We start from the raw sequence: 15,949 nt of genomic DNA on the forward strand, positions 1-15,949 counted from the left end.
TATTTCATTGAGTAAAGGAAATTAATTTAGAATAAGAAAATTTCTCTTGGAGTTCCTGTCGTGATTCAGCAGTTAATGAATCTGACTAGGATCCATGAGGACGCAGGTTTGAGCCCTGGCCTTGCTCAGTGGGTTAAGGATCGGTGTTGCTGTGAGCTGTGGTGTAGGTTGCAGATGTGGCTCAGATCTTGTATGGCTGTGGCTGTGGTGTAGGCTGGCAGCTACAGCTCTGATTCAATTCCCCCCCCACCCCGCTCCCCACCAGCCTGGGACCCTCCATATGCTACGGGTGCCCTGAAAAGAAAAGAAAAAAAAAAAAAAAAGAAAGAAAAGAAAATTTCTCTTAAAAGAGCGTATGGGCCCATTTACTTGGTCCCCACCAACGCTTTTTCAAGGTTGCTTGATGGAATTTACAGCCTGAAAGGACTGTTATGTATAGGGCAGTGCTGAAATGGAAGTCATTTCTACATTAAAATATTATTTCTTGACACATTTTAAAATGAGAAATCAAATCAGAAAATAATGTTGCAAAATGAAAATTGGTGCATAATACACACTGATTTTCTTAAAATCTTGCATAATACAGCAAGATATTAACATTGACTTTGAGAGGGATGAGATTATAGGTGAATTTTTGTTTCATTTATGCTTGTTTTTATTTTCTAATTCTTAAATTCCAGCACAAGTCAAAAAAATAAAAAATAAAAAAGGAAAAAAGAAAAGATAATCATCAGAGAACCTGAAAACAGAAATGTATGTAAATCTTCGAAGCAGAAAAATGAGGACGCCCCTGAAGAAGATCCTGGAGGTTCTCTGTGAAAGATGCAGCTACAAAACGGATGACCCTGTCTCAGCTCAGGCTCCGCAGAAGGAGCACCAGGAGAACGGCAGCGATGAGTATACAGAGGGTGCAGACTGTAGGCACCACGATCTCGGATACAATCTGCATGTAACTTAGCAAAGGCTCTGCAGTGAGGGAGAGAACACAGCAGAATAGAATGTGGTCATTGTGGTGAATGTAGCTTCATCCTGAAAACTTCAACTGTCTGAAAAAACCTGGAAAATGGCACCATCACACTTTCACATTATTTTAATTTGGCATAAAAGAGAACCTGGTGAATTAAGTGTTAAAAAAAATTGAGGGCTTTTTAAGATATTTCAGAAAATATGAATAAAGGATGCTTAAATCTGATTCTTCCACAGGTACTGTAGTAAAGTCTTTGCCAACACTTATGCTTACTCAGAATGTTAGCAGCCATATTCCACAGTCTCTATAATTCTTATTGGGGGGATTTAGGAAAGAAAATTCCTTAGGAAACATATGTAGCCTTTCACAGATATTATTGCAGGAGTTCCCATTGTGGCTTAGTGGTAACGAACCCAATTAGTATCCATGAAGACGTGGGTTCGATCCCTGGCGTCCCTCAGCGGGTAAAGGATCTGGTGTTGTCGTGAGCTGTGGTGCAGGTTACAGATGCAGCTTGGATCCTGCATTGTCTTGGCTGTGGTGTAGGCTGGCAGCTGTAGCTCTGATTTGACCCCTAGTCTGGTAACTTCCATATGCCACAGGTGTACCCCTAAAAAGACCAAAAAAAAAAAAAAAAAGATGTTATTGCATATCTTAAGAGGTATAAGAATTTCTATTTTGAAATTTTTATGGTGATTCTTAACATAGCTAAGAGTTTGATAAGCATATTCAAGTACATTAATATAGTAGTGGATATTTACATAATACCTCCTTTCATGTTTGTGCCAGGTATAATGTTTATCTCTTTGGTTACTGAGATAAAGCACAGGCCCTCCTCCCATGGAGCTCATAGGCTCAACAGTAAGTTCTACACCATGTCTCTTACATTAAGTTTGTTTTAATTTAATGGAATACTAATATTGCTTGATTATTTAGATGAAGGTTAAAGTGAACAGTAGTCTGTTGGCCTATGAAAACAGCTGAAATTGTAGGATTTAGTCTAACATTTTCCACCTCTGAAACCACATTAAAGATGATTTGTTCAAATAGGAAGCATATTTCTCTTATTACTTTTATATAGAGAGAAAGACAAAATTCAAAGAAACAATATGTGTTGGCATTTCTTTCTTTTTTTTTTTTTTTTTTTTTTTTTGTCTTTTGGGGCTGCACCTGCACTAGGGGTCAAATCGAAGCTGTAGCTGCCTGGCCTATACCACAGCCAGAGAGAGCAACGTGCGATCCGAGCCAAGTCTGTGATCTACACCACAGCTCACAGCAAAGCTGGATCCTGAACCCACTGAGCAAGGCCCGGGATTGAACCTGTGTCCTCATGGATGCTAGTCAGATTCATTTCCGCGGAGCCACAATAGGAACTCCAACACAATAGTAGATTTATAAAATTCGCAATATGATTCAGAAAGAATTAAACTAGAGTAGATAAATTGGGTAGGTTGGGGGTGGGGGTGACACACCATGGTATGCAGAAGTTCCAGGACCAGGGATTGAACCAAGCCACAGCATTAACAATGCTGGATCTTTAACCCACTGCCTCACCAAGGGAACTCCTAAAATATTTCTGTTTCATGGTAGATTTTTTAAAATATATTTTAATGCTGATAGAAATTTGACATTGCTTCGAAGTAAAGGAAAAAGATTCCTTTCTAATCATGTTATTTTGGAAGATTGACTTAAGGTGGGTCCACCTTTTGATACATTGGTAATACTATTATTTAATTAACATGGTTTTATTATCAAAGGGGAGAATTAAACTCACCTGCAGCAAGCATCTGGTTGTTGATAGAGCAAATTTCCAAGGCTTTGAGGTACCAACTTTCCACCTGATAAAAACCCACTTGATGAGTAAAGTTGTTTTAGACTAGTTTTTTTTTTTTTATGTTTGAAATCATTTTTGTAATTAATGTTGGGTAAGAAATAAATTTCTTAAATCTCCATATAGTTTAAATCAGTTAATATTTATTGGACACCCATGTGCATCATTGTGAGAGAACCAAAAAACAGTCTTTATTCTTGAGCTAATAATCTAGTGCTTTTCTAGTAATGCCTGATAGCTATCAGTCACTGCTTCAAATTACAGTCCCACTAGTCTCATCCTAAAAGAATGTTGGTAAACAAGTGAGACTTTTTTTTTTATTAAGACACTCTAAATTACAACTTAAATTCCCTGCCATTAGGTTCAGCAACATTGATAAACAGTAGAGAGCTGATAAAAAAAAACTTGTAGGTTATTGCAAATGGGACGGTTTTTTAATTTTAATTTTTTTATTTTTAAAATTTAAAAATTACAATGTAGCACGACAATGGGAGCAAAAATTATGTATACGTGTATGTGTAACTGGGTCCCCATGCTGTACAGTGGAAAAAAGAAAAAAAAAAGTGTGTTAGGGAAGTAACAATAAAAAATAAATTTAAATAAATTAAATTTTTTATTAAAGTAGGATTGATTTACAATAATGTGCCAACTTCTGCTATACAGCAAAGTGACCCAGCAATACATATAAACGTTCCCTTTTTTATATTATCTTCCATCATGGTCTGTCCCAAGAGACTGAATATAGTTCCCTGTGCTATACAGCAGGACCTTGAAAATGGGAGGTTTTAAAGGGTTATTTTTATTTTTTTATTACTGTAAATCTAATTTTGGGACTAGTGCATTTGTATGTCTGGGAAGAGGCTTGAAAATTGTATATGGTCATTATACATTTGATTTACTTTAACTTTTCATGTATGTTGAAGAATGGGTAGTATTTGTTTGTATTAAGACACAACATTTAGGATAAAACTTAACTCAGAGTCTCTGTTGACTATCAAAACCTAAAGGAAATAAGACTCCTATATAACTCTAGTCCATCCTTAATGCTCTGCGTGCTAGGATTGCATTTTGAGGTGTCCTTACCCCATTCTAAGCAAATAAGCAGAGGTGGTGTGAGTTAGGGGAGAGACAAAGGGCCTCATTCCCATATACCCCTCCCAGGTGCTTGCCAAATTTTGTGCATCACAGCTGGCCAGCTCTTCTAAAATCCAGAATGGATAACATCAATTATTCCTACCTCTCTCAGATTGGGAAACCCATTGGAAGTGATAATCTTCTTGTAATATTCAACTGAAGCCTTTGGGTAGCGTGGCCTGTTTCTCTTGTTGAAATCGACATAGTAGAATCCATATCGATCTGAGTATCCTCTATCCCATTCAAACTTATCCAGCAGAGACCAGGAAGTATATCCTTTGATATTAGCACCGTCTTTGATAGCTGCAAAAACATTTTGTTCCATTTTTAATATATTTCATTTACTTGGAAAAGTAATAGTGTAAAGGTAATCTGTCTTCACATAAATGTCTTTATTTATGAGAAACCAGTTTTAGTCAATTCATTTATTATCAATTTTTTGTCCAAGTTAAATAGAAAGATATTATGAAGACAGTCTTGGTTTGTACCTTACCTTTTAGCATTTCATTTATGTATTCTTTAAGGTATTGAATTCTCCACTCATCACATAATTGAGTACAGTGTAATTTTTGAGTTGCTCCATTTTCTGTCACATATATGGGTGGATTGCCATATTGAGCCTGAAAGGGATCATGAGAATACATATTGAAGCCTGCCATATTCTAATTGGGTATGTTTAGCATTTAAGTAGATGCCAGTTAACATATTTATTTAGAGATGAATTTAGGCAAGAGGCAAGTTCATATGAAAGACTATATTTCTTGACAAAGAATTTTAGAAAAAATGCACTTCAGATCTTGTTCTTTCCCACATATTCCATTACAGGTAAGAAGGGCAGCAAAATAACTACATATGAAATAAGAATTTTATTTTGAAGTTTTATATTGGAGTTCCCATTGTGGCGCAGCGGAAACAATCCGACTAGGAACCATGAGGTTGTGGGTTCGATCCCTGGCCTCGTTCAGTGGGTTAAGGATCCGACGTTGCCGTGAGCTGTGGTGTAGGTCAAAGGCACGGCTTGGATCCTGCATTGCTGTGGCTGTGGTTTAGGCTGGCGGCTATAGTTCCGATTTGACCCCTAGCCTGGGAACTTCCACATGCCACTAGTGTGGCCCTAAAATGAAAAAAAGCCAAAAAAAACCCCAAAGTTCAATATGTAATAATATATACATAATATACATGTAATTATGATAATATGTAATCTATATATATGATTATTTATAGTAGGCATTAGTCTTTCTTTAAGTCTTATATCTAGTAGCTTCTGAAATAGAGGTTTTTAAATTTAAAATGTAGGCACCTGAGCATGAATTCTGATCAAAAGTGTCCTTTAGCTTGGTGTGATAATCACCTGAGCAAAGTTGAGGAGCCTCCTAAATCCCCAGGGCACAGAATATAGCCATTTAGACCCCAGATCAGGCCAGTTTGGGTCAACCAGTTCTACCAAGTCACGGTCGTTCTGGTAGCTGGGCCCCTGGCGGGAAGGATATTTCCTTTCTGTGATGTACCGAGTAGTAAAATGACCTAATCCCAAGAAATCAGATGTGCCTTTAATGTAGCTCTTTTCCTGGAGTGAGAACACAGGTAACCTTGACATGTCCAGGCCTTGCTCTGCACTCTTTCTTCCTGATGAGAGAAAAAAAAAAAAAAAAAAATAGAATTTAACCAAGTTTTATTTTTCTCACAGTCATTCTGTTGTTGCATACCATGATACTGGCAGACTGACATAAAAGCTGTTATCCACATCTTGGGCTTTGGAATTCATCTGCATGAAAATTACAGCTGTGATACTAGCTGCTAGTATCAGGAGAGACTAGTTCAATAAATGATGGGATGTCCATCATTACCACACTGTGCAGCCATTAGAGCAAACAAGGCAATGCTTCATATACCAACATGGAAGAGTACCAGGACAGATGTTCAGGTAACAAAGATGCAGAGCATTGTGTACTTAAAAGTGCATACACTGATCAGCAGTGTTCTCACATAGGAAGTTCCCTATGCATGGATGTGGCCTTAAAAAAAAACACAAAAATTGGGAGTTCCCGTCACAGCTCAGCAGAAACGAATCCATCTAGGAACCATGAGGTTTCTGGTTTGATCCCTGGCCTTGCTCAGTGGGTTAAGGATCTGGCGTTGCCATGCGCTGTGGTGTAGGTTGCAGATGCAACTTGGAACTGGTGTTGCTGTGGCTCTGGTGTAGGCTGGCAGCTGTAGCTCCGATTAGACAGCCTAGCCTCAGATCTCCATATGCCGGGGGTGCGGCCCTAAAAAAACAAACAAAAAAAAAACTAAAATTTGAAACATGTCCTTGTAGAATCTGTGCAAAAAAAGTTTTAAACATAAAAAGAAAAGTAACATTTTTATGAGTTGATCTAAAATATAGCCATAAAAATGTTTCCAAAGAGATTATTGGATTAGAATAAATGAATGGAAAGATTGTATTGTTAAATCCCTTAAAAATATTAGCATGCTATTATTCTCAGTTACATCTAGTAATTTGAGAAAAACCATGGGAATTGTCCCTGTAGTGTCTAATACAATAGCCCCTCATCACATATGGCTACTGGAAATCCCAGTCACACTGAAGAATTGAATTTATATTTTTATTTATCTATTTATTTGTCTTTTTTTTTTCTTTTTTTTTGACTTTTGCCTTTTCTAGGGTCGAACCCGCGGCATATGGAGGTTCCCAGGCTAGGGGTCCAATCAGAGCTGTGGCTGCCAGCCTTTGCCAGAGCCACAGCAACGTGGGATCCAAGCCACGTCTGTGATCTACACCACAGCTCACAGCAACCCTGGATCCCCAACCCACTGAGCAAGGCCAGGGATCGAACCTGCAACCTCATGGTTCCTAGTCAGATTCGTTAACGGGAACTCCCAAGAATTGAATTTTTAATTTTGTTTAATTTGAATGTACATAAACACAAATGGCTACAGACTATCATATTGAACAGCACAGATACAGGAGATGTAGAACATTTCCATAATCACCAAAAGTTCTGTTGGGCAGCACTGATCTTAGAATTACCTTTCTTCGTATGTTTATAGTGAATGAAAGAGTGCTTTTCAGATGCCTGGAAGTAATTTGTAAATGAGATTTCAGGCAGAATGCTTTCACTACTAAAGAAAATATTAACTTTCATTTGTCAGTCATACTCAATAAAGCTCAAACAAACAAACCCAAAACCCAAACTACTTAGATGGGTTTTCACATTGTAAGGGGGGAAAACTGAGTCCTGTTCCACTTGAATTATGGAATTTGGAGTTGATGGGGTCTGAGATTATTGGCCTTAAGTCCAAGAACTGCTCTGTGAGAAGCAATCAATTTGGCCTTTTAGTACAACCCTGTTGTGGCACCTGCAGTGGCTTCTGCAGAGGGCCAGGAGAGCAAATGCACCATGGGAATGATGGGTATGTTTGCAGGAACGCTGACACTAACCCATCAGGAGGACTTTTTCCTGATGCATCTTAAGGAAATCATTCTCAAGATTTGAGGGTATATGTATAGGCAAGTCACAGTCCCTGCTATTGTCAAAAGATTTTTAAGGATTATTTTGTCTAATCCCTTCATTTTGAGATAAAAAGACTGAGGCAGGAAGAGGTGAGGCACCTTACCCAGAATCATTCACTGGTTAGTTGGCAGAGTTGCAGCTAGAACTTGCTGCTTCCTATTCCAGATAAGTCTGATAAATGGTGCTTTAGCAAGGGATATTTGTTAAATGTTGACTCAAACATTCTGTCTTAGTCAAATATCTAAATAGCTGTGGTATGTGAGATTATAACCTATTTCAATATTATCCTTGTCTGTTTTTTTAAGGCGGTGTGGGCCGATGGGCTGATACCCCAAAGCACACAGTAGTTGTTCGTATTCCTATGGCCAGACATTGCTGGTTGCCTTCCCAGTAGTCCCATACCTTTTGTCTTTTATGCCCTCCCTCTCACCTTTTCCAAAGGGCCACATCTTTTCTAGGAGTCTTGGCCCCTTCCCAGCCTCTTGCGGTATAGGACACCTTGGGGTTTGTGACAGCTCTGTCCATTGAGGCACAAAGGGAACTCAGCTGGGAGTAGAAGCTGTTTCCCGGGAAGATTTTCCTTGTTCTTAAAAACATACATATATAACAGTGTTAGTCCCTTTTTATCTGTCTCAGGGTGTTGATGTGTAAAGGTGTGATGCCTGGAGCTGTTGCAGCCATCCTGTGGCCATGGGGAGTGGCAGATAGGCTAGCTAAAGGTGCCAGAGTGGAAAAATAGAATGAGTCTGGGTTCTCAAAGACATCCCTGAGGGCTGGATTAACTATCCCTGGACCACTCTTTCTGGTTTTCAAGTGAGGTGATAAATCCCCTACTTTTCAAGCCATTTTATTGGGAGTTTTCTGTTATGTGGCAGTTAAGAGCATCAAAATTAATACAGCCTTGTGAACTCTGTCTTCTTTATGCTCTGACACTGTGGCAACCAGAGCTTGGAAAGTATTTCTCACGTGATGGAAAGAACCAGCAATAGAACTGACACCACCCTTGACCGTGTCTTTGACTTCTCACTTCTACTTGACTGCATTGTATGGAGTGGAGTAGGGAGCAGAAGACAGGACAACAGAACACAAAAGAAAGAGCGGCTCAGAGAATTGCTAATTCCACCCCCACCCCCACCCCCGCCGCCCCAGGTTCTGAAACTCTCAATTTCTGGACCTAGCAGTTTGTTTGGGTGTTCCCCACCCTCCCGATTCGAGTAACCAGTTCTGAATGCTTTGAGGGCTGGATTGTCCTCATCCAAACCAACCCAGCGTGTTCTTCCATCCCCCTGCCTGTTAGTCATTTCACTTGAGCTCAATACTGTTGCTGTGGGATCTGGAGTCCTAAAACATGGCACGGCTTACCAACGCGGTCCTTCATGACTTGGGGGTAGTCACCGGCGTAAATGGGGTTGGCAAACCAGCCCAGGCAGAACTGTAGGTATCTCTCAGCAGCCTCTACATCCTCAGGGTTACTAATGTCCACAGGTTCCCCCCAATCACAGTTTAATGAAATCCCCACCAGACCTTAAAAGAAAGAAAAGGGGATGGCAGGCTAAAGGACATTGCTCCTCTGGTCACTCAACTGTTCCCCACACATGTGGTGGCAGGCAGGGCTCACCTTGCTGCTTGCTGCGCCATGTGTTGTTGTAGGAGTGCCAGGCTTGGGCATGGGCCTGGAAGAGGAAGGATTTCGTCAGGGGTACTGGCCTCATCCAGCTCCCTCCCTCCTTTCAACCCAAGGTGGCCTTTCTCTCCTCTCACTCTTGGAGATCAGTTTAAGTCCTATCCTTCCCATGAGCCCAGCCTTGAACAGCCCAGTCCATAGTCTGACCTCCATTTTCTTTCTTTCTTTCTTTTTTTTTTATTATTTTTTTCTTCTTCCTTTTTCTTTATATTACAAAGGAAACTTGGTCTAAATTGAACAGATAAGCCACCACTCTGTGGGGATTTGTTTGTTGTTGTTGTTTGTTTGTTTTTTGCTTTTTAGTGCCACACTTGCAGCACATGGAGGTTCCCAGGCTAGGATTCAGTCAGAGCTGCAGCTGCCAGCCTACACCACAGCCATAGCAACGCAGCATCTGAGCCACGTCTGTGACCTACACCACAGCTCAAGGCAATACTGGATCCTTAACTGATTGAGCCAGGCTGTGGATCAGTCCCACATCCTCATGGATACTAGTTGGGTTCTTTAACCACTGAGCCACAAAGGGAACTCCACCGCTCTGTGTTTTTTTATTGTTTCTAGGATTTTTGCTAACACGTCTTGTTTTGTTCCTGGTTGTCCCCTGCAGAAACAAGGCAGTGCTTTCAGCATAGCTGCTTAGGAAATTAGGAAGGTACCAAGTATCTGGAATTGTCTTGAGTAGTGGAATTCAAACTGTGCCAACTTGCCTTTTCTACATATTCTCTCCAAGTGACCGACTGATGTTTTCAGAGCTCTGCCCTTTTAATATTCAAAGTTTAAGAAATCCTAAGCCAAGTATAGAAAGAATGAGAAAGTTCTCTTGCTGACATTTGAGGTGTATGATATGTCCCCAGTGGTCCCTTGCCTGCCTTCTTGATCAGATTGTCCACCCTCCCTGAGGAGGTCACTGGGATCATCCTGTCAGGCCTCACATCCCTGTTCCTCAGTCATCATCTCCTGGACCTTCTTATATATCTTGGAATGTGACCCATCCCTCCCCTGCTTCTCAAGCCCTTCCAGTAGCCTTGTAACTTACCTTCCGCATCTCCTCTCAATTTCTAATTCAATTTCTGCCCTAACTGAGCCTGGCCGGCCTAAAGGCCGCCTCCGCTACAGCTCTTTCCAGCAGACGCCACTTTCCCCGCTCACATCCCACATACCTTAGGGTAGTGTCTGCCTTGCTCTTTCTTGCTGCTTCCAAATGATTTCTCCTTCCTCCTTCAAAAACTCCAGGTCCTTTGACATCCAGGCTATCAGACAAGCACCCCTAACCTCTTCCTACTGCTGTCCTTCAACCTCCAGTTACTTCTGCTCATTCACTGAAGACTTTAGCCCCTGGCTCACTGTCATCCCTCTTCCTCATGTCACCATTCCTCACAAAACAGTTTAGACCTGTAGGTGACAAGTTTTCACAGGCGTGTGCTGCAGCCCCCTGGCTAGATTGCAAACCCTAGGGAGCAGTCACTAGGTTGTCTGGGTGGCAGTGTCCAGCAGGGTGCAGGAAGACTGGACAGTCCTTCATATGTCCTCATGGAGAGGAAGGGGATGGTGTGAAGGTGCTAGGTGTGCAGTGGCAGAGGACTGGGCTCAGGCTTGGGCCTCTGGGGTGAGCTTTGCTGACATTGGGGCTCACCCCTGTGCCTTAAACCCACCCTTCCCTCCCAGAAAGACCCACCTCACCTTAATGATGTGATGTGCTGCCTTGTACAGGCCCGTGCCATGGAGCTTCATGCCAGGAGCATGGTGGCCCGTTTCATAGCCTTTTTCTGCCAATGTCTGCAGGGATGGCAAGTGGGGACCATAGGACCCGTGAGAAGTAGCAAGGTACACTCCTGACTGGGAGGTGGCTTTTCCCACTTGGAGGGGGGCCCTGCTCACCCGAGGATCACTGAAAGTGACCCAGTGCTTCACCCGGTCCCCAAAGGCCTCGAAGCACAGGTTGGCATAATCGCTGAAGTAGTTGGCCATGCTCGCGTTCTGCCACCCGCCATACTTGACTTGGAGCAGCTGTAATCAGAGAAGTGGAGAGAAAAGCAAGTGTCTCAAGGGCCCATCTCTAGAAAAGAGTTTTAGAGCCAGTTGGCCGATTTTGTGGGAGAAACATGGGTGATTACAGCTACAGAGGATGTTTAGTGGAAAGGGGAGCAAAGATAAGGGTCTTGGGCATTAAGATTGGAGACAGGGGCAGTGATGAACTGTGAGGCGACATAAATGTGGAGACATACCTTATACTGACAAGAGGGAGGGAGCAGAGAAAGCTTGAGATTCTCACAGCTAAAAGGAACTTGATAGATTGAATATTTAAGAAAAATTATGAGAGGAAAGAGGTCTGATTATGGGAAGAGAATCTTGAATATAAAGAATATGAAGAAATAAGATGCAATGCTGGGCATGGAAGCTCTAATTAGGATTTTTTAAGGGCCATGCAAAGGTCAGGAACTTCCTAGAAGCCTCTGTCATGACAGTGGGTTCTGGACTTCCCATTGTGGCTCAGCGGGTTAAGAACATGACTAGTATCCATGAGGATGTGGGTTCGATCCCTGGCCTTATTCAGTGGGTTAAAGGATCTCGCGTTGCTGTGAGCTGTGGTATAGGTCATAGATGCGGCTCAGATCCCATGATGTTGCTGTGGCTATGGTGTAGTTACTAAACAGCTCCTCTGCCAGCTGGGCCATGATCTCCGTGGAGCCTCGTGGAATGAATCAAAAAATTTCTTGAATAGTGATGTTCATAAGCGTGTTGAAACTTTACAGAAATTGCTTGAGTGGTGCTCATTTATGAGCACATAGGTGCTCGCTCAAACAAACTGGGAGAAAAAGGCTAACAAACTTATTATCCCATCAACTCTTGCTCAGAAGATGCTGCTTTCTTTATAGTTTGTTTCAAGTATTTTTTTTTTTTTGGTAGCACCTGAGGCCTGCAGAAGTTCCCAGCTAGGGAGCAAACCCAAGCTATAGCAGCTACCAGAGCCACAGCAGTGACAACATTGGATCCTTAACCCACTGAGGCACCAGAAAATTCCTTTATATATATTTTTTCTTTTTTTAGGGGTGCACCCATGGCATGTAGAAGTTCCCAGGCTAGGGGTGAATGGGAGCTACAGCTGCTGGCCTGCACACAGCCACAGCAGCACAGGATCTGAGCCAGGGCTGCAACCTACACCACAGCTCATAGCAACACCAGATCCTTAACCCACTGAACAAGGCCAGGGATTGAACACCCAACCTCATGGTTCCTAGTCAGATTCATTTCCACTGTGCCACAATGGGAACTCCAAATTCCTTTATATTTTGACTTGTTATTTCTAGGCCTAATGTTTTAGAAAACATCAAAACTCATGCTTATCACTTATAACAAACATCATTTCAACCAGTGTGACCTCCGTGCTGTGGGTGAGTAGAGACATTTCTTCTTCACTCCCTGTCATCTTTCTCAAGTTAGAGCACAGTCCCCATCCTTTGTCCCACCTTGGCAACCCCGGGTACCTAGATCAGGTTCCTTCCTGCTGAGCTGAGCTTCTCCCTTGGGCCACTAAGCCTGCACAGCCTCACCTGAGGGAGATCCCAGTGGTGCAAGGTCACAACAGGGGTGATGTTGCTTTTCAGAAGGGCGTCAATGAAGTCACTGTAGAATTGGATCCCCTTCTTGTTCACCTGGTCAGCTAAAGGTAAAATAAAAGGGGACTTGACAAGAAAGGGCCTTGGCCTTGACCTTCTGAAGTGCAGTATTCTTGGGCCCTGTGGCTTTTCACAGGCGCGAAGGCATGTCACCCCAGCGGGTCTCGGACAGTGGGAAATCTACCCCTGAGAGCCCAGCTACCTGTAGAACCCATGAGAGATGCTGCTGGGAAAACCATGCTCAAGGGCTCTCTCCCCACCCTAGACATGTCCCAAAGCCAACATGGCCAAAAAGGGCCCCACCTGGGCTGGAGAAGGGTGGCCCAGCTCACCTCGGATGCCCGTGGGCAGGAGCCGGGGCCAGGACAGGGAGAAGCGGTAGTGGCTGACGTGCAGCTCCCTCAGCAGGGCAATGTCCTCCTGTGCAGATGGGGGCAGGTGCAGTGCAGGGTCAGCTGGGCCTGGTCAAGGCTCCCTCCTGTCCATATTCTTTGTTTACACCCCAAGTGGGATGCTGTCTGCCCTCAATTCCTCCTGGGACTATGCCAGGAGTCAAGTAAAATATAGGATATGGGGGTGCTTTGAGAAATCCATCAGGGTGTTCCTAATAAACTTGGGTGATGGATCCCCAAGCCAGAGAGGAAAGCAGGTGCTAAGCAGAGGAACTGAGGATGAGCTGGTCCCATGCTCTCCACAGGGTGCTTATTCCCATGCAGGGGCCGGGGTTAAGGCCACTGTGGCCTGTAGGACCTAAGGTCACAGCCTCAACCCTTCAATTGCCCATCACTTGGACTAAAGCACTGGCTCAGGTGAGGCCCTGATTCCCCTTCCTCCTACAATCCACCTTCCCACACCCTGATACCCCCACCCCCACCTGAAGCCCTGGTCATCACCAGCCCCTCCCTTCTGGGCTGATTCAGGGTCAGGAGTGTTTAGCAGAGTACTTGGTTGTCACCTGGGATCCTTCAGTAGGTCACTTCCTAACTCTTAGTTGATGTTCAATCATACACATGTATACCCATCACTCACCTGGACCTTGTAGTAGCTGTTACAGGCCACATCTGCTGTCTCGTCCCCAAGCACATTCCCCTTCCTGCTGTGTGTGAAGGCGTCCCAGATACTGGGCCCTTTCCCGTCCTGGTCCCAGGCACCCTCAGTCTGGAAGGCAGAACTGCCCACGCCCCAGGAGAAGCCTGCGAGTGGAGACCCCAGGCTGGGCCCTGAGCCCCCTCCCACTCCCCACCCAGAACTAGGACCCTGGGCTGTTCTTCCTGGACCACCAGGCAGGCCCTGTCCCCCACAGCCTGGCCTTCTCCCTCGGAGTGGGAGGATGTGTGGCAGGGTTGTAGGGTGAGGAAAGACATCATACAGTAAAAGCATTTATCTGTACCATTTTAGCTCTGATTAGCATTTACTATCTCTATACTTAAAAAAAAAAAAAAAAAAATCCGTGAAGAACCTCTTTTATTTTAGAACAACTGCATGGAGTTATTTCCCTCGTCCTGCCTGTAAGGAAGCTAAAACACCAACCTCCTTTGCAAGCCAGTTAAGGTGGGCAAGCTGACAGACAGACAGACAACCCAACACAGGAGTACACATACCAAGTGGGAAGTTTCCATAGTAGAAGGAGGCCTCTTCTGGGGATCCCTTCCTGGTGGCCCCCAGCGTGGATGCCCGCAATAGTGCCCACCAAACAGTGACAACCCACACTGGCTTCATGGCACCCGGCCCTCCCCCATACCTGAAAAAGCACATTGACAGGACCAAGCAGCCTGGGATTGGAGCGCAGATCCTGGCTTGGAGACAGGGGCAGAAAGGGAGGAGGTGGGCAGGGGTGGGGACATTTTATCTAGAGAAGTGTTGGCTCTTCTGGGGACAGCTGGTCCATGGCTCTGCTGGGACCCCCAGCTCAGGCTGAGGGGCTCCAGATACAATTCCCAAGTTAAGCACTAATGCCTGGGTTTGGGGAGCTCTGGGTCTGATGGGCAAGGCTTCAAACCACTCCTGGTCCTTGCATGATGGGGGAGACCTAGTCTGTACCCTGTGATGCCCCCAATCTAATGGGGAAACCACTCCGCCTTAGGGAAGCTCCAGTCTGACGGGGGAGGCAGGACAATCTGCAGCACCCTCACCTACACACTGTAGCCTATGCAGAGAGACAGACCCCCACCCCCAAGCCAGGGGGGACAAGCAGGGTCAGGGCAGTTCCCTTCCCCTGGCTCCCCTCTCTGATGCCAACCTGGCCAGCTTACCCAGGATTGTCCTCGGTCCCAGACACCCCCGGAATAGCAGCTGGTGGCCAGAGCACTCTCAGACTGACCCCCTAGGGGCCGCATTGTCCCCCCCACCTCCCAGAGCAGAGCCCTCAGCACAGCGAAGGCTCTGGTTGGGGGCGTGACTAGTGGCCTAACCCCCCTACAAAGAGCTTCAATAGCCCCAATTCAGCGGGGAGGGCAGGAATGCTGAGCTGGCCAGCGGGGCCTGAGTCAGCAGCCATGTAGCCTGGCCCTGGGCCCGGGGCATCCAGTCAGACCATCCTGGGGTAGAGGGGGGAGCAACCCAATCCCCGGCCCCTTCTGGGCCTGATGTGCCATCTTCAGCACACCTTAGCTTGCAAAACTCGGGGTGGGTGTCGGGGGCGGGGAGCAGTATGGACATCTGGTTCTGTGTTTACTCATTGCTGCTGGAGAAAATTCACTGCAGAAGGTAAATTTGGTTTTCCCACCTCACCCATCTCACTCTGGACCTGTCATTCATTCCTTCTCTCATTCAGTCATGACTGCCTGCTAGAATGTACCCTTCCTGGAGGCTCAACACCTCCTGTTCTGCACTGAGGCTGCCAAGGTCCCCCAACTGTGCTCCCTACACTACAGTGCCCTAACCTCTTCCCTGCCTCCACCGTTGCAGCCCTCTTCATCTCCCTCAACCTCCAGCCCACCTGTGGCTCCTTAAGTGGGGAGGTCTTACCCTTTCGTGGTTAATTTCTTCCTGCCAGAGTGAAATGGGACTTGGTCTGAGCCCCTAGGGGCTCAGGGTCTGGTGGGGGAGGGAGGCAATCAGGAGAGGGTTTTTTTGTGGGGTTTTTTTTGTTTTTTGTTTTTTTTGTTTTTGTCTTTTTAGCTATTTCTTGGGCCGCTCCCGCGGCATATGGAGGTTCCCAGGCTAGGGGTCGATTCGGAACTGTAGCCACCGGCCTACGCC

The 15,949-nt window shown here is 44.8% G+C and overlaps 2 protein-coding genes across 3 annotated transcripts in view; one reads left to right on the top strand and one right to left on the bottom strand.

The window, feature by feature from the left end:
* Positions 1 to 1,192, top strand: part of ZWILCH (zwilch kinetochore protein) — a 45,060-nt gene extending 43,868 nt beyond the window's left edge. The window contains exon 19 of one of the 2 annotated variants that reach the window (XM_021100315.1): positions 681 to 695. The gene's annotated coding sequence lies outside the window, so the exon portion shown is untranslated. Of the gene's footprint in view, positions 1 to 680 lie in introns of both variants that reach the window. The other variant, XM_021100319.1, reaches the window with a different exon arrangement.
* On the bottom strand, positions 826 to 14,526 carry LCTL (lactase like). The gene is made up of 13 exons (XM_003121742.6): positions 14,350 to 14,526; positions 13,778 to 13,941; positions 13,081 to 13,168; positions 12,683 to 12,792; positions 11,010 to 11,138; positions 10,812 to 10,907; positions 9,066 to 9,120; positions 8,810 to 8,971; positions 5,284 to 5,558; positions 4,426 to 4,552; positions 4,036 to 4,235; positions 2,742 to 2,805; positions 826 to 966 (listed from the first exon to the last, which is right to left on the bottom strand). The coding sequence occupies exons 1-13, from the start codon at positions 14,501 to 14,503 to the stop codon at positions 851 to 853; spliced, it is 1,740 nt and encodes a 579-aa protein (XP_003121790.4). The 5' UTR covers positions 14,504 to 14,526; the 3' UTR covers positions 826 to 850.

The sequence above is a fragment of the Sus scrofa genome, chromosome 1 (assembly GCF_000003025.6).
Source record: "Sus scrofa isolate TJ Tabasco breed Duroc chromosome 1, Sscrofa11.1, whole genome shotgun sequence".
Taxonomy (NCBI): Eukaryota; Metazoa; Chordata; class Mammalia; order Artiodactyla; family Suidae; genus Sus; species Sus scrofa.

What these genes read in the sequence shown, in the direction of transcription:
- LCTL (XM_003121742.6), bottom strand. Translation starts at nt 14,503, where the DNA reads ATGTGCTTTTTCAGGTATGGGGGAGGGCCGGGTGCCATGAAGCCAGTG. An exon ending in CTATGGAAACTTCCCACTTG is followed by an intron (nt 13,942 to 14,349) that starts GTATGTGTACTC and finishes CTCCACTCGCAG; the next exon opens with GCTTCTCCTGGGGCGTGGGC. An exon ending in CATAAATGAAATGCTAAAAG is followed by an intron (nt 4,236 to 4,425) that starts GTAAGGTACAAA and finishes ATGTTTTTGCAG; the next exon opens with CTATCAAAGACGGTGCTAAT.